This window comes from Ovis canadensis, chromosome 7 (assembly GCF_042477335.2).
Source record: "Ovis canadensis isolate MfBH-ARS-UI-01 breed Bighorn chromosome 7, ARS-UI_OviCan_v2, whole genome shotgun sequence".
NCBI classification, from domain to species: domain Eukaryota; kingdom Metazoa; phylum Chordata; class Mammalia; order Artiodactyla; family Bovidae; genus Ovis; species Ovis canadensis.
This window is the reverse complement of record NC_091251.1, coordinates 53,639,280-53,667,227: the sequence shown is the minus strand read 5'-3', so window position 1 is coordinate 53,667,227 and position 27,948 is coordinate 53,639,280. Positions and strand designations below refer to the sequence as shown.

The following is a 27,948-nucleotide window of genomic DNA, read 5'->3' as shown; positions in this document are numbered from 1 at the left end:
TTTACAGTTTGGATTATATGTTCTGAATACTTGGGCAGGAATGTAGGGGATGTTGATAAAATAGTTGATGTTTGTAAGAGGAATAAATAACTATAGACACATTTTAACTAGTTAATTAGCATTAACTTCTCTTTGCTTAGAAGGAGTAAGGAGAATATAATAACTAAACCTTCATGGAGAGAAGAGCTGTTTGAACACTCAACATCAGTAGCTGGTCATGCCACAGTGTGTCCCTTCATTTGGCCTTCTGGGAGATAAAAGGAGAGGGACCGGAAAACTCATAGAGATGCTCACAACAGCAACAGGAGTATTATCCAAGAAAAGAGAGAGGAGAGATGCTGTTTTGATGAGTTGAGAGAATTTATAAACACAAAAATGTACCTAAATGGACAATGTACCCTGGCCAATAGGCTATATGTATCCTTACCTAAGAAAATTCAGCTTCCATCCCATTCTGTCTTTTTGTGTTGTAGTGATGTATCTGATTCTTACCTGGAGATCTTTACAGCTCAGAAATCTCCTGTCCAGTTCCTTGAAGGCTTCAGTATTACAAATTACTTACTTTTATTATAGAATTTTTCACCCTCAGTGTTGTAATTCTTACTTATCTCTCTACGAATGAACTTTTTAGCTGTGTAACTTCAGGCAAGTTACTTAATCTCTCTATTTTCTTTGCTGTTAAATATAAACTATATCAGCTTCTTAGAGCTGTGAGGATTAAATGAGAGAATTCCTAGCATGGATTAAACACTTGGTAAAAAAACAAAAAAAGCTATTATTATCATGATCTTTCCTTAGTTAGTCTGAGGTCTTAGAGGGTAGTACTCTCATATTGTTCTTTGTATCTTCCTCATGTGCTTATCTGCGTTGGCCCAGAATCATTCAAAATTGTTTAATATTGTTGCCTGATTTCTTTAGTCTAGGTGGTATATAAAAGGCACCTGTTTTCAACTGGGTTTTCTTACATGGTTTCAGTGGAGGTACTTTTGGACTCCAAAAATATTTTATTCAGGTTTTATCTGTAACTTTTTTTAAAAACTAAAAAGAAAAAAAATCTAACTTGTAAACTCAAGTGTTATAATGCAGAACTTTTAGTATTAAAGGATCTTACTGTACTAGGCAAGGTAAGGCAACGCAAGGTTTAATCGCCCAGTCTTGTCCGACTCTTTCGACTCCATGGACTGTAGCCTGCTAGGCTCCTCTGTCCGTGGGATTTTACAGGCAAGAATGCTGGACTGGGTTGCCATTTCCTTCTCCAGGTCATTTCTCTTTGATTGAAGGTTATCCTGATATTAAAGGCTAAACTGTTAAAAATAAAAACAAACTACAAAACAAGAATTTGCTGCCATTCGCAAATATTTTTCTCCATAAATTTTAATAGTATTCAACCAAAACAAAATACAAAAATACATAGACGTTTGTAGCGGCTCTAGGAATGTAGCTGACACATATGATTCTTGCTTTGCTTTGTATCAATCAGAAGAGCCTTATATTCTAATGACTGCTTTTATAATAAATTCATTTTGTAAATTCAAATAAAAATACATCTACTCTAATTAAGTATGGGTTTATCTGCTACTTTTGTAAAGAACCCATTTGTGTATTTTAGGCTAAGGATGTATGTTTGACAGGCTACAACTGACAGCCTTTGACTGACTACAAACCGGTTTGGTTTTCACATAATTGTACACTTAAAAGAGTAAAGACTTTATTGCTTTAATACTTTGAAACCACTGACACATATATGAAGTGTCCTCTCTCTCCTAGTCAGACGACTGCCACTCTTGCTTTTGCAGAGGCCCCGCTGGAGTAAGAGCCCAAGCCCTGGATAGGGATGGGAATCTCATAGAAGATTTTGTGTTTGATGGAGGCGTTGGGGATATTGGAAATCGCATTCTTCATGTGAGGAATGCACCTTCCCCTGCTGCCACTTCTTCCCTTGCAATTTCTGGAATGATTGCAGATGAAGTGCAACAAAGATTTAAATTGTGATCTCCACGTTCAGCAAGAATTTACTAACTGCATTCTTTATGAAAATTGGTTTAAAATGTCATTTTTAGGTATACCATTTAGATAACCACTGAATTTTTAAAACTAGGTAACATGGAAATAATGTATTTTTTTAAGTCTGTGCTCTTTAAAAAGATACAATTGTATCTTTCTTTCTGACTTTGCTAATGATCTGTCTTCACTAGATTTGGCTTTTTTTGGAATTTCTGGGAACTATAGCATGAAAAGTGATTATTCCCTTAACTTTTTGGCTTTATAATATCTAAGCTTCTTTTGTCTTGCCTTGACAAGGAAATATATTGTAGATTGCAAACCTCCTTTTAATTTCAAAGTCATTAAAAAAAGCTCACAGTATTTAGAGCAGCAGTAATTGGGAATTTTAAATTATTGATTAAAAATACATGAAATTTCACATTTTGAAGTAATTTGAGTAAGATTCTATCTAATCTATATTTGTAAAAAATAACTTTGCAAAAGAAATTCAAAGTATTTATTCTTCTCAGTTTCTTACAATTGACTTGATTTGGGTCACCTGCAAAGCTTAACAACCGTCCACTATGGGTGTTTTATTTATTCTTCAGTCTTCTGTGGTCGAAAAACCAGAAGAGCTTAGAATCCTGACACTGACATACGGAACTTTGTAATTTAAAATAGTATTTCTTCTTGTATCTATAGTCTTCAGCTATACCAAGGTTCTCAAATGTTGACCTAGATCACTAATGATTCATGCATACTTGACTTTTCTGGAACCCTATAAACCTTTATGAGGGTATTTCTTCATTTTGAGAAAATACCTAATTTTGAGGCATTCACTTTTGTAAACCGCAAAAGTGCCTTACAATCATGTGTATTTCATGAGTATTTTTAATTGTTGCGCAGTGCCATATTGTCTACTGTGTACTATATATTATATGTGTGTGTGGTATCTATTGAAATGATTCTTATAGTTCAGAATGTTAGAAAACAGAAATATAAATGGAAATGTAGTAGAATATGAGGAATCTTTTATTACAGAACCATCAGTTAGGTGAGAAATTTTCATCCATTCCCTCACATATACTCTCTCTGGATTAATCTTCTAGTCTTAATTTTTTCTTTCCACTCATCTCTAAAACTGTGTGATGGATGAGTTAGAAAAATGAGCATTTTGGTGGATAGGAAAATTTACCTGTTTTTTTCCTTTTCACTTTAAGACAATGATTACATTGATTGAGCTACCTCATTAATTAATTTGAATGGCTACACATCGTCAGCTCATGTTCCAGAATAGCACATCCAGGTAAATTGATTAGGCGGTTATTTGACACTTGGGATGAGCATACATACTGAAAGCAGTTGGAAAGTATTCACAGAGGAAACAAGCCCTAATGATTCTTTATAACAACTGGTTCCTCCAAGAAAAGGGTAACACACAGGGTATTTTCTGTTGCATTACAAGACTATTTGGAGATGGAAAATATTCAGTTCTCTATTTTATTGACAGTAAGATTGTATATACACTAAGCTGTGAAAGATTGAAATTATAAAAATAACTATCCTAATTAAAGCAACACTCATTCCATTTGGATCTTTACTATGCCTCTAAAAAATTGTGAAAAAACTATTGAAAGTGTTCTGAATGTGTAGATTATTCTATTTGTAAAACATTTTGTAATTGTCAATAGTGTCTTGTTGTGGAATAATGCTATAATATTTTACAGTTTTTTGTATTTCTAAGACAGAAGAAATGTATATTAATATTAAAAATATTTTAATGAGCCTTGGTTTTGTGAACATAATTTTTAGTTTCATAAAAACTCTTGATTCAATACTTGCCTGGCAGGGGAGATACCTACATGAAGGTGGTTTTTCCAGTGTACAGACCATCTATTGTACTCCAGATATGCTGACCCTTGCCATTTCCCCAAATGTGGGAAACTTTGCTGCATAATTTGTGGTAGTGGGGGACTGTGTTCACTTTTTCCCCTGTTTTTTTTTTTTTCTGTTTTAATGATAGAGATCCCTCAATAACATTTTCTAGGGGTCCAGTGGTTTGTGTTTATCTAATACTGAAGATAACCTTTAGTGCATCATCCATTTAACATGGGTACTGAATGGTGGTGAATATGACACAGGACATGGAGAAATAAAGATTTTTTTTTTTTAATTCTGATTCATGTAAACTTTATGTTTGAAACATGAACTATTGTAGGATTTAGATAGCAGTCAATTAAAAAAAAGAAAAAGCTTGTCCTTGTGTATAACATAAAAATGAGGTAGAGTAGTTTGTATTTGGGGTAAAAAGTGGAGTACTTTCCTACCATGCTGTGCTGTGCTGAGTTGCTTCAGTCGAGTACAAAAATGGCTTTCCATTTGGTACTGGTGGCAATATCAAGCCGACATCAGTATCATCTTCATACACAGGGAATATTATAGTGCTTTCTCCATGGGGGGGGGGGCAATAAATAAATCATCTTGGAATTTTATACAAAAGTATTGTTCCTCTTGAAAAGACATTTTTGGTATGCTATCTCTTACAGGGGATTGAGGTTCTGGTCATGAGACTCCCATAATGGTTATAGGGCAAATGATCTGTCTTGAGTGCCTGCTCCAGCTTCTTTCCAGCAGGTGGACTGTAAGAAGACCAGAGTTAGCTATAGCAATGGATCATGAAAGTGAGTGACAAGTACCTTTATTGTTTCTTGTGGCATAGCTTTGGTTTGCTACTGGCAGTTCTTGTGGCTTTAAATAAATTGAAGAAGTAGAAGAGAGTAAATGGGAGAAATGTTGAGTAAGCCCTTCTTGAAAATGTTTTTCAATGGGAGAATATTAGTGATAACATTTTTACTGCCTTTTAAAATTTAAGATGTTAAAATTTGAGTTATCAAATGACTGGGTCATTCAAGTTATTTCATTAAAACCATTCTAAATTGTAGAAAGACAAGTAAAATTACCATGAGGTGTCACCTCACAGCTGCTAGAATGGCCAGCATCAAAAAGTCTGCAAATAATAAATTTTGGAAACGGTGTGGAGAAACAGGAGCTCTCCTACACTGTTGGTGAGGATGTAAATTGGTGCAGCCACTATGGAGAACAGTATGGTTCCTTAAAAAATTAAAAATAGAGCTACCATATTGCCCAGAAATCCTACTCCTGGGAATATATATATATATATAAACATAACTTGAAAAGTCGCATGCATCCCGATGTTCATTGCAACACTATTTACAATAGCCAAGACATGGAAGCAACCTAAATGTCTGTCAACAGAAAGATGGATAAAGAAGATGTGGTATATATACACAATGGAATATTACTCAGCTGTAAAAAAAGAATGAACTAATACCATTTGTAGCAACATGGATGGATCTAGAGATTATTACACAAAGTGAACCAAGTCAGACAAAAAGACAGATACCATCACTTTTATGTGGAATCCAAAACGGGGGAAAAAAGACACAAACAACTTATTTCCAAAACGGAAACAGACAGACACAGAAAACAAACTTATGGTTACTAAAGGGGAAAGAAGGAATGAGGTTAGTGATAAATTAGGAGGCTGCGGTTAACATATACATAGTACTACGTATAAGATAGATAACCTACAAAGACCTACTGTATAGCATAAGCAGCTGTACTCAAGATTATATAATAACCTATAAGGGGAAAGGATCTGAAAAAGAATATATACACACACACGTGTATGTATAACTAAATTGCTATGTTGCACAGCTGAAACTTACATGCTATTATAAATTAGCTATTAAAAAATTTTACATAAAGTAAATTTTAAAACCAAGTAAAATTACTATCAAGTTATTATGATAGTATATTAATTTTAACTCAAATTTATGATAAAGTTTTTGTTACATATCCACAGGTTCTCCCTCTCATGGTATTAGTGTCTTTAAAACTTCTATTTTTTAACACTTAAAGGAGGTATTTCTAGTGAGGTTGGAATTTTTCATTTAAAAAAAGCAGCTTTTAATTAATGTTTTGAATAAGTACAACATTCATATAGTTGAAAATTCAAGTCATAAACAGGGGCACAGTGGAAAGTCTCCCTCTCTGGCCACCCAGTTCTCACCCCTGAGGCAGTGAAAATTGTCAATATCTTGTGCAGCCTTTCAGAAATATATATAATAAAACATTATCTCCATTTTTAAAATACAAGTGGTAGCGTATTCTTCAGACTGTATTCTATACACCCTGCTCTTTTCACTTTGCAGCATTTCTTGGAGAATGTTCAAGTGGCTTGAACACAGTGGCCTAGTATTTTTAAATGACTTTATAGGTTCCATTCTGATTTACTATTTGTTGAACCAGCCCCTTATTCCTACTGATGATTATTTGAATTGTTTATTTCTACTGTGTTTTTCCTTGTTTTGCTGTAACAAACAGTACTGGAATGAATAATCTTGTGCAAAGTCATTTCACATATGACTTTCACATACCTATAGGACATAATCCTAGAATTTATTAGGTCCAAGGGTTTGCAGTCTCAAAAATGACAGAATGATCTCTGTTCGTTTCCAAGGCAAACCATTCAGTATCACAGCAATCCAAGTCTATGCCCCAACCAGTAATGCTGAAGAAGCTGAAGTTGAACGGTTCTATGAAGACCTACAAGACCTTCTAGAACTAACACCCAAAAAAGATGTCCTCTTCATTACAGGTGACTGGAATGCAAAAGTAGGAAGTCAAGAGATACCTGGAGTAACAGGCAAATTTGGCCTTGGAGTATAAAACGAAGCAGGTCAAAGGCTAACAGACTCTTGTCAAGAGAATGCACTGGTCATAGCAAACACCCTTTTCCAACAACACAAGAGAAGACTCTACACATGGACATCACCAGATGGTCAACACTAAAATCAGATTGATTATATTCTTTGCAGCCAAAGATGGAGAAGCTCTATATAGTCAGCAAAAACAAGACCAGGAACTGACTGTGGCTCAGATCATGAACTCCTTATTGCCAAATTCAGACTTAAAGAAAGTAGGGAAAACCACTAGACCATTCAGGTATGACTGAAATCAAATCCCTTACGATTATACAATGGAAGTGACAAATAGATTCAAGGGATTAGATCTGATAACGTGCCTGAAGAACTGTGGACGGAAGTTCATGACATTGTACAGAAGGCAGTGATTAAGACCATCTCCAAGAAAAAGAAATGCAAAAAGGCAAAATGTTTCTCTGAGGAAGCCTTACAAATAGCTTAGAGAAGAGAAGCTAAAGGCAAAGGAGAAAGGAAAGATACACACATTTGAATGCAGATTTCCAAAGAATAGCAAGGAGAGATTAAAGAAAAAAAAAGCCTTCAGCGATCAGTGCAAAGAAATAGAGGAAAACAATAGAATGGGAAGGACTAGAGAGCTCTTCAAGAAAATTAGAGATACCAGAGGAACATTTCATGCAAAGATGGGCACAATAAAGGACAGAAATGGTACAGACCTAACAGAAGCAAAAGATATTAAGAAGAAATGGCAAGAATATACAGAAGAACTATACAAAAAAAGATCTTCATGACCACAGTGAAGATCACAATGACCACAGTGAAGATAACCACAATGGTGTGATCATTCACCTAGAGCCAGACATCTTAGAATGCAAAGTCAAGTGGGCCTTAGGAAGCATCACTACGAACAAAGCTAGTGAAGGTGATGGAATTATAGTTGAACTATTTCAAATCCTAAAAGATGATGCTGTGAAAGTGCTGCACTCAGTATGCCAGGAAATCTGGGAAACTCAGTATTGGCCATAGGACTGGAAAAGGTCAGTTTTCATTCCAATCCCAAAGAAAGGCAATGCCAAAGAATGTTCAAACTATTGCACTCATCTCACATGCTAGCAAAGTAATGCTCAAAATTCTCCAAGCCGGGCTTCAGCAGTCCCTGAACTGTGAACTTCCAGATGTTCAAGCTGGATTTAGAAAAGGCAGAGGAACCAGAGAGCAAATTGTCAACATGTGTTGGATTATCGAAAAAAGCAAGAGAGTCCCAGAAAAACATCTACTTTTGCTTTATTGACAATGCCAAAGCCTTTGACTGCATGGATCACAACAAAGTGTGGAAAATTCTGAAAGAGATGGGATTACCAAACCACCTTACCTGCCTCCTGAGAAATCTGTATGCAGGTCAGGAAGCAACAGTTAGAACTGGACATGGAACAACAGACTGGTTCCAAATCAGGAAAGAAGTATGTCAAGGCTGTATATTGTCACCCTAAGCTTATTTAACTTCTATGCAGAGTGCAACATGTGGAATGCCGGGCTAGATGAAGCACAAGCTGGAGTCAAGACTGCCGGGAGAAACGTCACTAACCTCAGATATGTAAGTGACACCACCCTTATGGCAAAAAGCGAAGAAGAACCAAAGAGCATCTTGATGAAAGTGAAAGAAGAGGGTGAAAAAGTTGGCTTAAAACTCAACATTCAGAAAATGAAGATCATGGCCTCTGGTCCCATCACTTCATGCCAAATAGATGGGGAAACAATGGAAACAGTGAGTGACTTTATTTTTTGAGGCTCGAAAATCACTGCAGATGGTGACCAAAGCCATGAAATTAAATGGCGATTGCTCCTTGAAAGAAAAGTTATGACCAACCTAGACAGCATATTAAAAAGCAGAGATATTACTTTGCCAACAAAGGTCTGTCTAGTCAAAGCTATGGTTTTTCCAGTAGTCATGTATGGATGTGAGAGTTGGACTATAAAGAAAGCTAAGTGCCAAAGAATTGATGCTTTTGAAGTGTGGTGTTGGAGAAGACTCTTGAGAGTCCCTTGGACTGCAATGAAATCAAGCCAGTCCTAAAGGAGATCAGTCCTGAATATTCATTGGAAGGACTGATGCTGAAGCTAAAACTCCAACACTTTGGCCACCTGATGCAAAGAACTGACTCATTTGAAAAGACCCTGATTCTGGGAAAGATTGAAGGTGGGAGGAGAAGGGGACGACAGAGGATGAGATGGCTGGATGGCATCACCAATGCAATGGGCATGAGTTTGAGAGGGCTCCAGGAGTTGGTGATGGACATCGAAGCCTGGCATGCTGTAATTCATGGGTTTGCAAAGAGTCAGACACAACTGAGTGACTGAACTGAACTGAACGGTTTGTGCTTTGCAATTAGGATATTGTCACAGTGCCTCTGATGGAGACTGACCAGTTACCAGTCTCACCAACAATATATTAGAATACCTGTTTCCCCATATTCTCACCAACACAGTATATAATCAAACTTTCTGATTTGTGCTATTCTAATAGGTAAAAAATGATAACATAATTTAAATTTGCATTTTTTATGAGAAAGTTGTGCATCTTAATAAGTTTGAGGCATTTTATATTTCCTTTTCATATCCTTATTATTATATTTTAGTCTTATAAATTTATAGGACCTCCTTTAGATATTAGGGAGATTAACTGTAGGAAATAAGTTGTAAATATTTTTTCCAGTTTGTCGTTTGCCTTTTGGCTTTACTTATGTTTTTCTTTGGTATACATTTTCAAAAATAGAACTTATCAAGCTACATTTTATGTCATAGTAGAAAGGTCTTTGTACTCTGAAATTATAAACAGATTATTTTATGGTTTTATTTTTTATATTTAAATATTTGACACATCTGGGGGTTAGCCTAGTGTACAGTATAGGGTATGGATCCAACACGTTTTCCTGGATGGCCCATTTGGTTGGGTAACTTCTTACTGGTGTCATTCCTGGATTATCTTCCACACGCACGTGGATCACATTTCCGTTTGTCTAGCCCAGAGATCATAGCTCAGATGCTTGTAGAGACGAGGCAGGTTACATAAAAGAGTGAAGAGTGCCAGGTGGGGAGGCTAGCCAGCTTCAAATGGGATGGCATACTTTTCTAAAGAGGCAGCCACTAACCCCTGCCTACTGATCATTCCCTTGCAGGGAGCAGGGCCCAGTATTACCCGATCTTTGTCAAGAGAAGCTGGAAATCCAGATTTTTTTACATGAAATCTCTTCATTTAAAAATATTAACATCAGGTTTAAAAAGGTAAATACAGTTCTGGTTGAACAAAATCTGTCTTGAGACCTGATTTGACTCAGAGAAGGCTCCTAATCTCCTTAGCCAAGAATGAAACTTCCCAGCTTCACTTTCCTATAAGAAAATACAACCCCAGTCTAATAGCTGGACAGCCTAGCAGTTTACAGCTGAAGTTCAAGAAGAGACAGAAAAGTAAAGAGGTCTAGATTAGCCAAGGCCTTTGCCCTCACTTATGGAAAGATTCTTTGGAGAGACAAGCATTTCATTATTCTACCTTTTATCCTAATTATATGGGGATGTGGATATGGCCATTCCTTTTTAAAGGAAGTATTTCTTATTTACAGTAGTTTCAGGTGTACAACATAACTCAAATTTTTAAATATATTTTGCTCTTCTTGAACTTATTACAAAATAATAGCTATATTTCCTTGCTGTACCACATATCCTTGTTACTTATCTATTTGAAAAGGTTCTTGATTCAGTGGATACTCGGATTAGAAAAATGATCTCCTAAGTTTTCCAACTCTGCCATTATGATTTTGCTAAAATGACAAAATGATGCTTGTTTTAACTGCTCTGCTACTGATTTTGAACTGATTTTGAAGCGTGGCACTGTTTTTTGGTACCTTGTTCTTCCTTTCCCTTCCTCTGGGATGTTGGCTGGCAACGATCTATTGTAATTCATGTATGTGCTCAGCATCTTTAGTGGGATGAAATTTATGCTCTCAATAAAGTTTCCAGAGTCTTCAGTTCAGGAGGGGTTAAGGTCTAGGGATCTTTTGGGGGTTGCTAGTGAGTAGGGCTGGCCCCGAGGGCGGATCCAGGTTTTGTGGGACCTGACACCTCCACACCGCCACAATTTGGAGAACACCATTAAGAAAACAATGCAAAAATATAGAAAGTTTTACCAAAACGGTATGAAATTTCTGTGAACACATAAGGCCTCGTGAAAGTGAAGGACTTTTAAGTTCAAGCTTGAATAACGCTGCCGTCTACCTTTTTTGGCCCTACTATGCGCCAAGGACTTTCCACTCACCTTCTTCAGTCCCCACAACACTACGCTATGAAATAGTTACATATACAGGAGTCATGTAGAACACAAATACATTAAACATCGTGTCCAGCCTGAAAACCCCTTTCTTTCCAACTCCCTATATTGCTTCCCACGACTGGAGTTCTGAGGCTTGAGGAATGGCATCGAGTCAGGATTGTCGCGGGAAAGAGTGTGTAAAACGCAGTCAGGGAGCTAGGGAGTGTTTCTGAAACTGGCTCGCAGAGAGCGCCCTGGAGACGCGCACTCCCGAGGGAAGGCCCCCGCGCCCAGCCGGCGCCTGGGCCAGCTCTGCGGCGCGCATGCTCCGTGAGGGGCTGCTCCAGCTACTCTGGTTAATGAGCGCGCGGCGGAGGGGGCGGGCCGAGCCGCGGCTGCTGGGACCTGAGCTTGGCGGCGGCCCTGGGGCGCTGTGCGCGGCTGCTGAAGGGGCGGCGGCGGCCGGCACTGTGCACGCAGGAGTGTGGCTTGCTCGCCCGACGCGCACGCCCGGTCGGTCCCCAGGGCCCTCTGGAGGTGACTCGGGCGGCCCGGGCAGAGCAGCGTTGCCGGTTGGGAGGGCGGAGATGAGGCGATGAGGACACGAGCTGCCGCCGCCTCTGTCCGCCTACTACGGCCGTAGTGGGAGTCGGGGCGGGGGCGAGGCCAGCTGTACCCCCGCCGGGCTGCGAACCCAGACAAAGGAGGAGCAGCAGCCTGAGAAGCGGGCCAGAGCCACCGGGAAAGGAGGCCGCCGCTTTAGTCGCAGCCGAGGGCCGCTCGGGCTCACGGGCCGCCGCGCTTCCCCTGAGGACGCTGCGCGAGGCGAGGTCTCGGGGCCGAGGAAGCCGCCCCCGGAGCCCCCGCCCGCCCGCCGGCGCCGCCTCCGAGCCGCCTCGGCCGTAGCCGCGGCCCGGGCGGGAGGCGGCGGCGGCCGGTGAGGCTAGGCGGCCCGCGCCCTGCCTGTCAGATCACCGGCCCGGCCCGTTTCGGCCCGCGGGCCGCCCCCGATGCGGAGGCGCTGCCGCCGGGGCCATGCAGCAGGCGCCGCAGCCTTACGAGTTCTACAGCGAAGAGAACAGTCCGAAATGGCGGGGACTGTTGGTCTCGGCCCTGCGGAAGGTCAGTGCTGGTGCCCGGGCGGCCTCGGGGCCCGAGGGAGGTGCCGGGGCCGAGGCAGGCGGGCGGGGCGCGAGCCACGGCCCGAGCCGCGGCCCCTTGGACGCTCTAACGGGGAGCTGCACGCCTTCCTCGCGCTCGGCGCCGGAGGGCCCAGCGCTTTCTCTCCGGCCGCCGACGAGGGGCTTGTGATTGCCTTTGCGTCCCAAAGGACGTTTTCTCAAGTTATTGCCTGGCCCCGGAAGGAAGGTTTTGTTATGATCATAAAACTGGATTTCATGTTGCAGTCGTTTCGTCAGGCGACTTCCGCCGTTGACCAATTTGTTGTCCTCGGGCTGGATTCGGGCAAGAGAAAGTCCCGCTGGTATTTAGACAGTTTCTAAAACAAAAGCACGTTTCTAGGCCGAGTAATCACTTTTAATTAAATTCTTTGGGGCTGTTCCCTTAGGCAGTTTGAAGGGTGAAGGGTGTCCACTCACTTAAGAGGTTGTAATTTTTTTTTTTTTTTTGGTGATGGATGTGTTTCTCGATTGAGAAATGTCAGTGAGGCATGATATTGATTTTACAATTCTTGAGGTCAATTTAAAGTGCCTCCACCCTTCCTGCCATAGGCGTCCCCCTGTTTAGGAGAGATTTCCCCTGTAAAATTTGGTCATTTTCTTCACTGAGTGCAATTTATTACTTAGAATCATTTAAAGGGGATGAAAAACTCTCAGCTCATGAAAAATCCATCTTTTTAGTTTGGGTACATCGCTAGGGTGCATCTGTCCTGTAGATGATGTCAGTTTTCCTCTGAATTTAGTTAATAATGGTACTATTTTTTTAATATGTAATAATCATAGGTTTTTATAGTAAAGCCTTTTGTAAGGTCAAGACGTTTAAAGAGTGTAAATGGGGGCAGAAGAAGATAAACATACTGAGCATGGGCTTTCCTTGCCATTGATACAGATGTAGTCCCTATTACCTTTTGTGCAAAATAACCAAATATAAATTTTAAAATAATAAGGAATAAATGTTAATTTAAAATACTACTCCGGAAAATAAATCTTAATACATTAAATTTCTCTAAGTGAAAAGAAGTAGTAGTATTTTGAAGTAAAAAACAGTCACGTATTCAAGTTTCAGATTTGCCGTTTTTTCACGATTCTTAGGAAGAGGTATTGCCTTCCTTGGGCCAAACATTGTGTAATATTTTTTAAAGAATTTGGTGGAGATGGTTAAGAGCAGCTAGACAGTTATCATTTCGCAGGTATTTTAGGTGTTAAAGTATTACATTGACCTTCCTTCCGTGGGCAACCCGATTCTATAAGGAGAGGGAAGGAAATGGCAAGTGTGCTGCTGAGTGGTGATAATGAACACTGGCCTGAGTTAAAAGCAAAGAGGGAAATGCTCAGATAGTGATTGAACCTTCTACCACATAGACAGAAATGTGAATGCAATTATCAGGTAGGCCTATGTTGTTGGCAGCGTAGGTCTCTTACTAGTATTTTCTGGTAGCAAATAGAATTTGAGTATGTGTTGCATAACTTTTTCGATAGGTAGCTTTGACCCTAATAATCCTTCATGCACAGATACAGATTTATATCTTCAGGTTAGTCTGAAAATAAACCCAGGGTAGCATCCGATCCTAGTTCTTTGCTTTGAGTCTGTTATTTTGCATTTATATGTTGTGCTTGTTTTCTTGGTTCTCAGATGCCTTGTAGCTCTCTATTGCCTTATTGCACAGTTCTTGTTTGTCCTTTGCTTATGGAATATATACAGCTAAGGAAATCTGGCCTTTTGAGCTGAATTAAAAAAACAATTTTTATTTAACTTATTACATTACTGCTTTTCTAGAATTGAGGTATATTCCCATGGAACACATTTTTTTTTTTAATGTTGTTGCAGATTTTTTGATGTTTGTAATTCCAGATTATCTCCAGTTTTGTGGTCGTGCAGCACGTAGGTTTATAGTGCTTGCTAGATTTGTAGTTCTTGAGGAGTTCAAGGTTCACTCTGCAGATGAGTTAAATTCTGGTCTATACTTGGCACACGTGACCTTGTACAGTGAGAATTCCTGCTACTTAGGCAGAGGCTCTGTCATCACATTCAAGGCATCTAGAACATGGCTTCCTTCTTCCAGCTGACCAGATTATTGCAAACACTACTAGGATTAATACTAATAGTAAAAGCAGCAATAGTATTAGACTACTAAGACTTTTCTCCTCTGGTGGATGTTGCCATCAAACATGTGGGAGCTAGTTTCATTAACATTTGTTGAACACATTGTAGGTACTTGGCCCCAAACTGGATCCTAAGAATACAAACATGAATAAAACCAAGATGCCTTGCTCTAAAATGTTTACCACATAGACTGAAAATTCTAAACTTTGAGGTTTTGGTTTATGTAGAACTCAAAAGTTCTGTAAGAAATATCTGTGTGTGTGAAAAGAACAAGGTTGTTTAATTAGTTCTGTTAGTTCACTTGTGCATCTTGATGGAACCTTCAAAACAGGTAAAATATAATTTTCTGAAAGGTAAAATCAAAACCCTTATGCCAGTATGAATGAACATGTATCAGTGATTTTGATTCAATTTATTACTTAATTTATTACTTATGACATGCTAAAAGCCACTTCATATGAAAACTGGAGGAGGTTTAGTATTTATAGGAAACTTAAAAGAATCTCAAGGTAAGATTGTTGGATTGGACACAAAAGTAGTTAATATCCTACAGGAACATAAGCAATAAGTTTGGGGTTATCTTCCTGCTGATTAGATTTTGCATGTGTGCCGGACAAAAATCTCTTTAAGTTAATCTTACCTGTTTGTAAAATAGCCCAGTCAGTAGTAATCAAGCATAGTATTGGACTGAAGAACAGTAAGTTATCTCTTTTGCTTATTTTCAAGTTTTCCTGATTTTTCTGAAAACCATACATATATTTGATAAAGTTACTATATTGACTTTGAAAATGGAAGAGATTCTTTTAAACCAACATTAAACATTCATTTCACTGTGGAGAAACATGAACATTGAGAAATAGATTTAAGGAGAAATAATTTTGGGAATAGAAATGTGTTGTTCTTTAACTCTTTGTTTTATTGTGCTTTTGTTCTTTACCTGTTAAAATAGAACTTCACTTAGGGCATTTAAATACATAGAGAACTACAAAGGGTAGAGCAATATGACACTACTAATGGATAATATGTGCATTGTTAACATTACTGCTGAATTATGTATCTTACCTAAAAAAAGCCAGAGACGTAATTGCCCTCATTACTACTCCTCAAGAACATTGAAGCTATCATATTACCTGGGGGAAAAAAGAGTGTGGGATATATTTGTAAATGCAGCTTATTACCTGTGTCTTTGAAATGCCTGTGGTACTTTGTGCATGTGCTGTTTGAATCGTATGCTAAGAAAAATCAGTGTAAACATTCTGCATATGGGGAAACATGCCTTAAAATAATTTTAGCAGGTTTTTTAGTCTCTGATATTTCCCTTGTAGATGCCTTTTCTGTAGAATATTATTCACCAGGCTAGCCACAGAGAAGAAAATTTTCTTATTATCTGTCATTACAAATGTCACAGAAAGCTAGAAAGAATCAGTAAACTTACCTTGTTCCTGAGTCTGACTTAATTCAGGCTTGATATTGACCTTCTGCTTCAACCATTATAGTTTACTCTTGGATATCTGTTAAAATTCAGGAGATGTGAGAGAATGTTTGAGTTAATTAATGGCAGTCAGTGCTGGGGGTGGGGGTGGAAGAGAAGGTTGAAGGTTTTGATTCAGAAATGCCTTTGTACTAATATCTCTTGGAACTGTTTTAGAAGATTGCACTGGATCTTTCCTGGGAACCAGAAGAAAACCATGGGAGTTCTTTGAGAAAATGAAATTGGTATCATTGACAGAAGGTCAAGGAAGGCTTCTTTAAGGAAGTAACATTAGTGCTGACTTCTGGAGAATGTATTTAAATATTTGTTGAGTGCCTCATACGTGCCAGGCAATATCCTTGATACTGAGGTTGTAGTAAGGCCCTGCTCTCATTAAAAACATCTATTCTGTTAATAAATGACTGTAGTGGAGATGCCTGGGGAGAGACAGACAGTAAAGAGGTAAACAATTATTTGGAAAGTCAATAGGAATTAACAAAGAAAGGGGGAGAAAAGATTGGAGCTGTAGGGTAAGGTAGGACCATGACTTTAGGAACTGAGTGAAAGGAGTTGAGCAAGTTGAGACTCTTACATAGACTCAGGTTAAGATCTCTCCTGAGAATAGAAAATCCTGTAGGGTTATTTATGTAACAAATTAATTAGATTAACTTGATCAAACTTGCTTTTTTGAAGAGATCACTCCAGCTGAAAGGAATAGGAGAAACTATGATTTTGTGACATGAGGCCTATTCGGGATTTCCTAAAGCCACTGAGTATAACAGTGAATGTAACTCTAGGGAGTCATTTGGAATTATTCCAAACTAATAATGACCCAAACTGACCCAAGGGGTTCAGCCAGAACTGGATGAGCATTAGGAATGCATTTTAGCTTGCTGCATTTAGCTTCCTGTCAGCCATGATTTAGTAGTCTTCTGTTTTCAGTTTAATTTTGGTATGGTATATTTGGAGCAATAATATTCCATTAAAGTGTTTTATGCTGAGTATCCAAAGCATTACCTGTGTTACCACTTGACATAAATCAAATATATATCTTTTATATTAATCAGGGCCTTTCTTTCAACGGAGCAGTAGTTTGATTATATCCTCTGTTAGCCTGCATATTTGAATCAGGAAAGAATTTTAATGGAACTAATGGATTTAGCGTTATCTCATGTAGTCACGTTAAAAATTAACAACCTAAAATTCTTTTCCTTTTTTTACATAAAAGCACAAAGTAAGTAGAAACTTTTTAAATGTGTAAAGTGTTATATACTTCACATTTTAATATTTAGAGAGGAAGCAACAATGAAAATAACATCAAGATCAAGATGAGAGCATTAGTATTATCTCTGGGTAAAAGTAAAGTAAAAGTAAATGAAAAATAAAAGTAAAGTTTTCATTACCCAGCTTTCTAAATAAAAACACTTTGTAAACTCAAATACTGCCTCTTACTTATGTAGCACTTTGTAATTTTTTCTTAAATGACCTGTTAGCAACATTTCATCGTTGATCTTTTTCTCCTTCTTTTCCTCATTTGGCGTCCGGGACACCAACCTCTGATGGTTTTCTCCCTCTCTGACTATATTCCTCCTAGTTCTTCACCATTGTTTATCTCCTCATCTTCCCTACTATAATGCATCATCCTGACCTCCCTGGAGCTTAGTCTTTGAATTTCTGTTTCTATTTACAATAGATTTCTTGAGATCCCACCCAGCCTCATTGCTTCACATATCATCTCTATCTGATGGGTTCCAATACATATTTCTGGCTCAGAGCTCCCTCCTGATCTTGGATATCTAGTTTCTTAACACTTCCACGAAGATGTGTGATAGGCATCTCAACCGATACTGAGCTCCTTCTCTTCCCCTGAAAATTTGCTCCTTTTGTAATATTTCCCACATTAGTAAATGGCTACTTCCTCAAAATACTGAGTTATTCTTGAATTCTGTCTTTTTTTATAACCAATATCTAATGTGTCAGCAAATCTTTTTAGCTCTACTTCACACTATAATGATATTCAGTCACCATTTCTTACTCTTCCACTTCTATCTTCTGGGAACACTCTAGGACTATTAAAGTAGCCTCTTAACTGGTCTCCTCTCTTCTCCCCTTGTCCCAACACATAGTCTTTTCTCAGCACATAGAGGTAAGTGGGATCATGTCATTCCTTTGTTCAAAACTTGTTCAGTGCTTCTCAGAATGAAAGTCAAAGTCCTCTCAGCCTGCTATGCCCTCTACAGCCTGGTGTTGCCCCACTTCCCCCTTAACCTCACTGATCTCATTTACTGCTGTCGTTTTTTTGCTCTGCTCCTGCCACACATTGGCTTCCTGGTACCTCCAACTCAGACATATTCTAGTCTCAGGGCTTTGTACCGGGTGTCTCTTCTGCCTGGAACAACCTTCCTGCAGATAAAAACATGAGTGGCCCTTTTACCTCCAATAATTCTTCAGACAAAGATCTTGAAGAGTCCTCTTGGAGCCTGTCTAAACTTCTGCAACTCCTGTTTACTGGAAATTCCTATGTAAATGTTAACAGCATGTCCCAATTCAAGCTTATTATCATCTTCCATAAACCAATGTCTCCAGTATAAATGATCTCATACTCATTTCTCAGGCTAGAAGCCTAGTCGTCATCTGTTCTTTCATCTCCAGGTTCATGTCTAATCAACACCCAGTCTTGATTCTTTTCTCCTAAAAGGAGCTTTCTAACTTTTGTTTTTTTTTACTATGTATTCCAAAAGAATTTTGAAGATTTTGTACATTTTTATGTTGACATCTAAAAATGTTCATCTTTAAGCTTAGTTTCAGAGGATATATTGAGTTGGCTAAAAAGTTCATTTGGTTTTCTGTAAGTTGACTTTGTTGTTCAGTTACTAAATCTTGTCTGACATCTGACTCTTTCCCGACCCAGGGATCGAACCCGCAGGCAGATTCTTTACTGCTGAACCACTCAGGAAGATCTGTGGTGGCTTTAGTAGTGTGCTTAGTTGTCTTTAACTTCAGTTGACACAGTTTTGTGACAGCTGTTATATCAGTGTGCGTTTTAAAAACGTACCAAAACCAGAGAATTTTTGTGTAGCCATTTTAGTGTTCAGTGTTTAAGGCTTTCCTGGTAGCACAGATAGTAGAGAATCCACCTGCAATGCTGGAGACCTGGATTTGATCCCTGTTTGGGAAGATCCCCTCGAGAAGGGAACAGCTACCCACTCCAGTATTCCTGCCTGGGGAATTCCATGGACAGAGGAGCCTGGAGGGCTACAGTCCATGGAGTCACAAAGAGTCAGACATGACTGAGCGACTTTCGCTTAGTGTTGAAGGTGGAAGAAAAAGCAACATTTTGTCATATTATACTTTACTATTTCACGAAAGGGCTTCCCTGATGGCTCAGATGGTGACGAATCTGCCTGCAGTGCGGGAGGCCTGGGTTCAGTCTCTGGGTTGGGAAGATCCCCTGGAGAAGGGAACAGTACCCACCCCAGTATTCAGGCCTGGAAAATTCCATGGACAGAAGAGCCTGGCAGGCTACAGTCCATGGGGTCGCAAAGAATCGGACGTGACTGAGGTACTTTCACTTCGTTTCAAGAAAGGCAAAAACACAATTGGAACACAAAAATAGATTTGTGTTATATGAAGAAGGGGCTGTGACTGATTGAATGTGTCAGAAGTGGTTAGTGAAATTTCATGTTGGAGGTTTCTCACAGGACGATGCTCCATGGTTGGGTAGACCAGTTGAAGTTGATAGTGATCAAGTCAAGACGTTAACTGAGAACAGTCAACAGTATACCATGCAGGAGATAGCCGACATACTAAAAATATCCAAATCAAGCATTGAAAATCATTTGTACCAGCTTGGCTATGTTCGTCACTTTTATGTTTGGGTTCCACATAAGTTAAGCAAAAACCTTCTCAACCATATTTCTGCATGTGATTCTCTACTTAAACATAATGAAGATTCCATTTTTAAAACAAATCATGACAGTCAATGAAAAGTGGCTACTGAGCAATAATGAACAATGGAACAGATCATGGGGCAAGTGAAATGAACCACTGCCAACCACACCAAAGGCTGGTCTTGACGCAAAGAAGGTGATGTTGTGTATATGGTAGGATTGGTGAGAGTCCTCTATTATGAGCTCCTTCTGGAAAACCAAACGGTTAATTCCAAGCACTGCTTCCAGTGAGGCCAACCGAAAGCAGCACTGGATGAAAAGTGTCTGAAATTAGTCAACAGAAAATGTATAATCTTCCAACAAGATAACGCAAGACCACGTTTCTATGATGACCAGGCAAAAGCTGTTACAGCTTGACTAGCTAGTCCTGATACATGCTCCGTATTCATCAGATATTGCACCATCAGATTTCCATTTATTTTAGTCTTTATAAAATTCTCCTAATGGAAATAAATTTCAGTTCCCTGGAAAAATGTAAAAGGCACCTGAAACGAGTTTTTTGCTCAAAAAGATAAAATGTTTTGGGTGGATGGAATTATGAAGTTGCCTGAAAAATGGCAGAAGTTTGTGAAACAGAATTGTTGAATACATTGCTTAATAAATTCTTGGTGAAAATGAAAGATGTGTGTTTTTATTTTAAAACCAAAGGAATTTTTTGGCCAACTCAGTAGTTTGTTTTCTAAGTACAGATGTTTTAAAATAAAACATTTACATTAGTGTTTTAATACCCAATGAAACCTAAGTACCATAAAATTTGATATACACTGTTCATCCTTTTAATATATATATATGACAACGTGCTTTCTTTTAGGTTAAGTTATTGGCTTTCCCATATGACTCAGTGATAATCAGCCTGCCAGTGCAGAAGATGCAGGTTCCATCCCTGGGTCGGGAAGATCCCCTGGAGAGGCAATGGCAACCCACTCCAGTATTTTTGCCTGGAGAATTCCATGGACAGAAGAGCCTGTGGGCTGCAGTCCATGCAGTTACAAAGAGTCAGACATGACTTAGAGACTGAGCACCTACTTTAGTAGTACATAGTTGCTCAAAAGAACATAAACGTTACGAATTTCTGTTGTGTGTGTGCTAAGTTGCTTCAGTTGTGTCTGACTCTTTTCGACCCTATGGACTGTAACATTCCAGGCTTCTCTGTCCATGGGATTCTCCAGGCGAGAATACTGGAGTGGGTTGCCATGCCCTTCTGTTTCCACATAACAAATTTTCAAATACTTGGTGGCTTAATACAACACATATTTATTATCCTACAGTTACTGTTAGAAGTCCAGACATGGCCTAGCTGGATTCTCTATTTTGGGTCCGATAGGCTGAAATGCAGCTTTAGCTGCAGGCTCATCTGAGGCTGAGATCCTCTTCCAAGTTTATGTGGTTATTGGCAGAATTCATTTCCTTCAGTTGCCTGTCTGAGGTCCTCAGCTCCCAGAGGTTGCTGCCATTTCTTCTCTGTGGTCCTGCCTGTAATAAGTCAGTTTACTACTTCGAGGCAAACAGGACTGCATCTGCTGCTGTTTCTTGTCTCACACTCCGGACCCTTTTTTAAAAGGACTCACCTGATTTAGGTCAGGCCCACCTAGGATAATCTGTTTCGATTAACTCAAAGTCAGCTTAATTACTGACCTTAGTCACCTTTGCTGTATACAGTAATAGCACAGGAGTAGTGTGTCATCCTATTCACAGGTCCTGCCCACGTTCAAGGTGAGAGGGGTGTACAGGGTGTGTAAACCAGGGATCGGAATCTTGGGAGCCAGTTACCTTAGAATTCTGCCTACCACACTCATTCATCTTATGGAAAATATCCCCTATAACCTAATTAGAAAGGTCAGTTTAGTTGTCAAGCCAACCTGCCTATCATATTTATCTTCTTTCAGACCAAGTCTGACTTAATTTTTCAATTCAGATGAATGTGTTAATACTTGTTATGTGCCAGCCGTTTCACTTCTGAATTCTGATTGTAAGATAGAAAGATAAGGTGTGAAAACTTGCTTTAAATTGTTTCTCCTGACTGAAATAAGATGATGTTGGCTGTATTTAGTATTTTTTTAAAGATGCTTTCTTTCCTTTGTTCTCATGAGTCTCCTCATTTATAGTGTATTTTTTTTACTCTAGGCTAGGGGATGAAAGAAGCAAGATTAAATGAGAAATATTTATCATTTAAATGGGAAGTATTTATCATCGTCTCTTTGTTTTGTGTCATAGAATTTATTATTTATTGCTCTGCAGAGCAGTAACGACATTCAAGATAAGAGATCTGCCTTTCTTCAGTTAAGTGGGAGGAAGCCAGTTGTGGAGAGATGGGAAAGGAGAATCTGCATTATTTACTCCTTGAGTGCAGGCACCTTGCAGGCAGATCTTCTTTAAGAAAGAGTACATATGGTAGTTTTGGTAGGATGCCGAAGGATATGAGTATTTGACCCAGGGAGTCTTAAAGTTTGACTGAATAAAATATACTTAGTGACCTTTTCCCCAGGCCACAGGAAAAAGAGCCAATATTAATTTTATTTTTTTCTAAGTTCTTAATTCTGTGGTACCTGCTGCAGTTTATTTGCTAACAAATAGTGCAAGTTTGTAAACTAAATGAACAAGAGATACAGAGGTTTTACAAGGAGGTTTTTCTATTCTGTACCATTGATCTGTTTTCTTATTTTAAAAAAATTGTATTTATTTGGCCATCAGCGTGTGGGATCTTAGTTCCCCAACCAGGGATTGAACCAGTGTCCCCTGTAATGGAAACACAGAGCCTAACCACTTGACCTCCAGGGAAATCCCTTTTTTCCTATCTTTATGTCAGTCTACCACTCTATTATAATTATTACACTTTTATTAAAAGTTTTTGGAATCAGGTAGGTTTAGCCTTCTGACTTTTTCCCCCCACAGTTGTTTTGGTTATTCTAGGACCTTTGCATTTCCATAGAAATTTTAAAATTAGCCTGTCAATTTCTACCCACCCACCAAGAAAAAAACCCTGCTGGAATTTTGATTGGGATTATGTTGAATTTATAGATTATTTGAGGAAAATTGAAATCTTAACAGTATTGAGTCTTTGAACCCACAAAGTTTGTATTTTGATTTATTTAGATTTTTAAACATTTGTATCAGCAATATTTTGCAGTTGTTAATGTACATCTTTAGGGTAAAATCTGCTTTTTCTCTTTAAATTGAATTTTAACTCTTATAACAAAACTTTCAGTATTTTTAATTGATGTTTGAGCCACTGTATCCTTGCAGAAATTTTGGCAATGAAATAAAGAATTTGGCATGAATAAATACACAGACTGTGTATCCAAGGGATTTATTTCTATATTGTTCAGTTCAGTTGCTCAGTCATGTCCGACTCTGCGACACCATGAATTGTAGCACACCAGGCCTCCCTGTTCATCACCAACTCCCGGAGTTCACTCAAACTCATATCAGTCCAGTCAGTGATGCCATCCAGCCATCTCATCCTCTGTTGTCCCCTTCTTCTCCAGTCCCCAATCCCTCTCAGCATCAGGGTCTTTTCCAATGAGTCAACTCTTCGCATGAGGTGGCCAAAGTATTGGAGTTTCAGTTTTAGCATCACTCCTTCCAATGAACACCCAGGACTGATCTCCTTTAGGATGGACTGGTTGGATCTCCTTGCAGTCCAAGGGACTCTCAAGAGTCTTCTCCAACACCACAGTTCAAAAGCATCAATTCATTGGCGCTCAGCCTTCTTCACAGTCCAACTCTCACATCCATACATGACCACAGGAAAAACCATAGCCTTGACTAGATGGACCTTAGTCGGCAAAGTAATGTCTCTGCTTTTGAATATGCTATCTAAGTTGGTCATAACTTTTCTTCCAAGGAGTAAGCGTGTTTTCATTTCATGGATGAAATCACCATCTGCAGTGATTTTGGAGCCCCCAAAATAAAGTCTGACACTGTTTCCACTGTTTCCCCATCTATTTCCTATGAAGTGATGGGACCGGATGCCATGATCTGCGTTTTCTGAATTGAGCTTTAAGCCAACTTTTTCACTCTCCTCTTTCACTTTCATCAAGAGGCTTTTTAGTTCCTCTTCACTTTCTGCCATACCCTAAATGCAAATGTTAATTGATTGAACAGTTTGCACTAGCAAGATTTTTTTATTTGATTCCGAGTATGGGAAACTGAAAATATATATGTATTGGGAAATAACATTTCTGAAATTTGTCAGATGTAGGGTTTATCAATTTAAAAAATTAAGTTTAATGCTTTTATATGTGTCTACACAGAAATCTAGCAGTATGATTTTTCTGTTTACAGTGTATGTGTAAGGAAAGATCTTTTGGCAATTTGAAAATATGGTGTAACGGGAATACAGGTCTGACTTGTTAATCTACTGTTAAAGACTGAAAATTATTTTAATTGCTCTTTTTCTGCCTAGTCTTTCAGAAAAATATGAAAAGTGAGTTTGAGTGAGTTTGTTCTGATGTGGTAATTTTATATTTACTGTCTCTTAGGGTGCTGAGATAGTAAATACTGTGGTATTGCAAAGTACGGTTATCTTTTGTTGTCCTTTTGATGTCCTTTTTAGTATTTATAGCTAGGATTTTAAGATTTTATATTGTTTTTATGACTTTTCATCTTTGCAATTTAATGAGTTTAGCATAAGAAACTCAGATGCTCAGTGGTAAGGCTGCTTTTCAGGTTACTTACTGAAATCATAATCACGGAAAAAATATGTATCCCAGTTAGACATTATCTTAATTCTCATGCATAGTCATTTGTACTGAATGGGGCTGTTGGCTTTTGTGGAAGAATGTTATAAGAAACAGTCTTATGGACTTTTTTAAGCTAAACTTCCAGTATAAATGTTTATTTTATACGTATATTTATACATGTTTATACATAAATTTTAAATGTCTGTTCTGTTGATATAATAGAAATATATGGTAGAGTGTAATTAAGTTTCCTCTTGGCATGTAACAGGAAATATTTATTTCTCCCAAATCTATTTTGAATTTCCAAAAAAAATGTAATGCCAGGTTTTTTGGATGGTAGTCCTATATGGATTTCCAGCTGCCTTAGTTAAGCTCTTCTCATCCAGACTTTGTTATTGGTTATTGTCTCCAGCTTCATGTGTCCTTTCTCTCTCTCACTTCCCCACTTCAAATTATGTTTCTTTGTAAGTTTGTTTTTATCAAAATTATTCATGGAAATGAAAAGATAACTAACTGTATAAGGCTTGTTAGGAAAAATAGCAGTATCTCCTCACTGTTCACAACAGTTTTTGCTTCCTAGATGCAGTCCCTTTAATTTTTCAAAGTGATCTATTTCAGTATTCTGTATCTCTAAGAAAAAAAAAGTGCTTCTGCTCTATTGACCTTTCTGTTTTGGGCGGTATCTGTTGGCTTCCTGCTATGGAAGGTAAGGTTTTAATATCTTTTGTGCACACACACACGCATATGTATATATTCCCCCCTCCAACCACACATAGATTTACCACATGGACATACTTCCTGTCTCCCCTCCCCCTCCATGCTTCTATCTTAATGTTGGTTGGATCAATATTCAGAGTTTATAGTATTATTACTGTACATAATGACCATATACTATATGTTACTTATAGTTAAACCCCTTTTTCTTTCTTTCAGCATTTTACTGAAGTTAATAATTATCTTGTGTTCTTGTTTGTGTATTTTCTATGTATTTATCAATTTAAGCTCAAACTCCCTACCAGTTGTCTAAATATCCTCTGGAGAGTTTTAGATCCATCAGATACTCTGTTAATTTCATCTTCCTGAGATAGTTTCTTTCAGAGCCTCTTGGTCTGCTCTGATTGGACTGGCGACCTTTATGCTCGTTTTACAGATCTCATAATTTTTCTTCACTTCATCCTAGGCATTCCTTTGGCTTTTCTTTTGCATCGGTTCCTTTGTTTCTTATATCCCATATTTTCCTGTCTCTTGATTTGTATGCTTTTTTATTGTGGTACAAACTATGAAGCTCAACGAAAAAGAGCATGTGAGAGTAAAATTTTTGGCCATGTTAGATCCAAGCATGTCTTCATTATACCTTAACATTTGATTGATAATTTGTTAAGATCTTATTAAAGGTTGGAAGTTATTGCCTTCCAACTTCTAGTAGTATTGTTGAAATCTGGAGCTGATTTAATGTTGTCTACTTTGTGCATGACGTGTTTTCTCCCTCTACTCTGAACTTGTAAGATACTCTCTATATCTCCAGGCGTTCTGACATTTTCATTTCTTTCATTAAGATGGGAACTAGGAGGGCCCTTAATGATTTAATAGATTGATAATTTCACCCCTTGATTTTCTGTTTGCTTGATGGTGATTTTCTTTTTAAAACTTTATCTGTGGTGAAATGTAAATGTGCTAGCAAATGCATAAAACATAAGCATACAATTTAAGGAACTCTTAATTAACCATCACCCAGGTGAGAAAATAGCACATTTTAAACATTTTTCTCAAGAGAACTCTCCAGAAAGTAACCAGTAGTCATCACTACTTTCCTTTATAGTTTTATCATCTAAGCATGTGTTCTTAAACACCGCAGCTTAATTTTATCTGATCTTGAACTTTGTGAATGAAATTTGTTTCTGTTCTTTTTATCTGTCTTCTTTCTGCCAACATTATTTTGAAGGTATATCCACATTTTGTGGAGCTGTCTTTACTCATGTTTTGTTTTTTGCTGTATATACATTCCATTGTGTGAATATGCCACAATTTATCTATCATACTCTAGATAGGTATTTGAATTTGCCTTTCTAATTTGAAGGTATACCAATAACGTTTTTTTCTGAACCTTTTTGTTCGTGTATTCTGTAAATGTTTGTGCTTATTTCTCTAGAATAGTGCTGTCCAAATGAAATATAATATTAGCCACATATGTAATCTGAAGTTTTCTCATAGTCATGTTAGGGCTTCTCAGGTGGCCCAGTGATAAAGAATCTGCCTGCCAGTGCAGGAGATGCGGGTTCAGTCCTTGGATCGGGAAGATCCCCTGGAGACGAAAATAGCAATCCACTCCAGTATTCTTGCCTGGAAAATCCCATGAACAGAGCAGCCTGGTAGCCTGCATTCCATGAGGTCACAAAGAGTTGGACTTGACTTAGCAACTGAGCACGCATGTACATGGGTACATGCTGCTAAGTCACTTCAGTCGTGTCCGACTCCATGCGACCCCATAGACGGCAGCCCACCAGGCTCCCCCATCCCTGGGATTCTCCAGGCAAGAACACTGGAGTGGGTTGCCATTGCCTTCTCCAATGTGTGAAAGTGAAGTAGCTCAGTTGTGTCCGACCCTCAGCGACCCCATGGACTGCAGCCTACCAGGCTCCTCCGTCCATGGAATTTTCCAGGCAAGAGTACTGGAGTGGGTCACCATTGCCTTCTCCACATGCATGCATAGCCACATTAAAAATATAAGAAGACACAGATCAAGTTTATCTAAATAACATATTTAACCCAATGAATGTAGTCATTTCAGCATTTAGCCAATGAAAAAAATTATTGAGATATTTGACATTCTTTTTGTATTCTAGGTCTTTGACATCTGGTATGTATTTTATAGCCCATCTCAGTTTGGTCGAGCTACATTTCAGGTGCTCATACTAGCCACATGAGGCTAGTGTCTCCTGTATTGGACTATAGAGCTTTAAAAGATATAAATATATTGAACAGTAGAATTGCCGGATTATAGGGTATCATATCTTGAACTGTAGTAGATGACAGCAAAGTTTTCCAAAGTGAGAGAGCCATTTTGCACCCCAGTGCCAGTGTGTGAGAGTTCCCATTTTTCTGCATAATCACCAACACTTACTATTATCATATTTTTTCACTTTCTTGTCTGGTAAGTGGGTGACAGATTTCACTGTGGTTTAATTTGCACTTCCCTGATGGCTAAAGAGCTGGAGCACATTTTCACTTTAATTGACCATTTGAATTTCTTCTTCTGTGAAATACTGGTTTAAAATTTTTTTGCCAATTTTTTTCTATTATGATTTTCATCATTTTTTCCCTGTTGAATTTTTAGAAGTTCTTCATAATATATTCCGAATGTGAGCCCTTTTGTGTTATGTGTTAACATAGATCTTCAACTCTGTAACTTGCCTTTTCATTTTCTTAAAGATGTCTTTTGCTGAACTTGTTTTAAATTTTAATGTTGATAAGTTTGTAAATCCTTTCCTTTATGGATAGTAATTTTTGTGTCCTTTTTAGTAACTCCTTTTCT

At 38.4% G+C, this 27,948-nt stretch overlaps 2 protein-coding genes and 1 non-coding gene across 8 annotated transcripts in view; all 3 read left to right on the top strand.

Annotated features, from left to right (window-relative positions):
- The window catches only part of L2HGDH (L-2-hydroxyglutarate dehydrogenase), a 58,192-nt gene extending 47,437 nt beyond the window's left edge, over positions 1-10,755 (top strand). For 3 of the 6 annotated variants that reach the window (XM_069596160.1, XM_069596161.1, XM_069596158.1), the window contains one exon: positions 1,797-4,156. In XM_069596160.1, coding sequence (XP_069452261.1) covers positions 1,797-1,992 — 196 coding nt within the window. In that variant the 3' untranslated portion in view covers positions 1,993-4,156. Of the gene's footprint in view, positions 1-140; positions 1,561-1,796; positions 4,157-9,904 lie in introns of those variants that run through there. The other 3 variants (XM_069596157.1, XM_069596159.1, XM_069596156.1) reach the window with 2 other exon arrangements.
- On the top strand, positions 3,818-3,978 carry LOC138444491 (U1 spliceosomal RNA). Its single transcript, XR_011258514.1, has one exon. It is a non-coding gene; the product is annotated as a U1 spliceosomal RNA (small nuclear RNA).
- A 595-nt stretch (positions 10,756-11,350) lies between the features above and the next one.
- Positions 11,351-27,948, top strand: part of SOS2 (SOS Ras/Rho guanine nucleotide exchange factor 2) — a 101,670-nt gene continuing 85,072 nt past the window's right edge. The window contains exon 1 of the mRNA XM_069596139.1: positions 11,351-12,153. Within this exon, the coding sequence (XP_069452240.1) occupies positions 12,067-12,153 (87 nt within the window). The 5' untranslated portion in view covers positions 11,351-12,066. The remainder of the gene's footprint in view (positions 12,154-27,948) is intronic.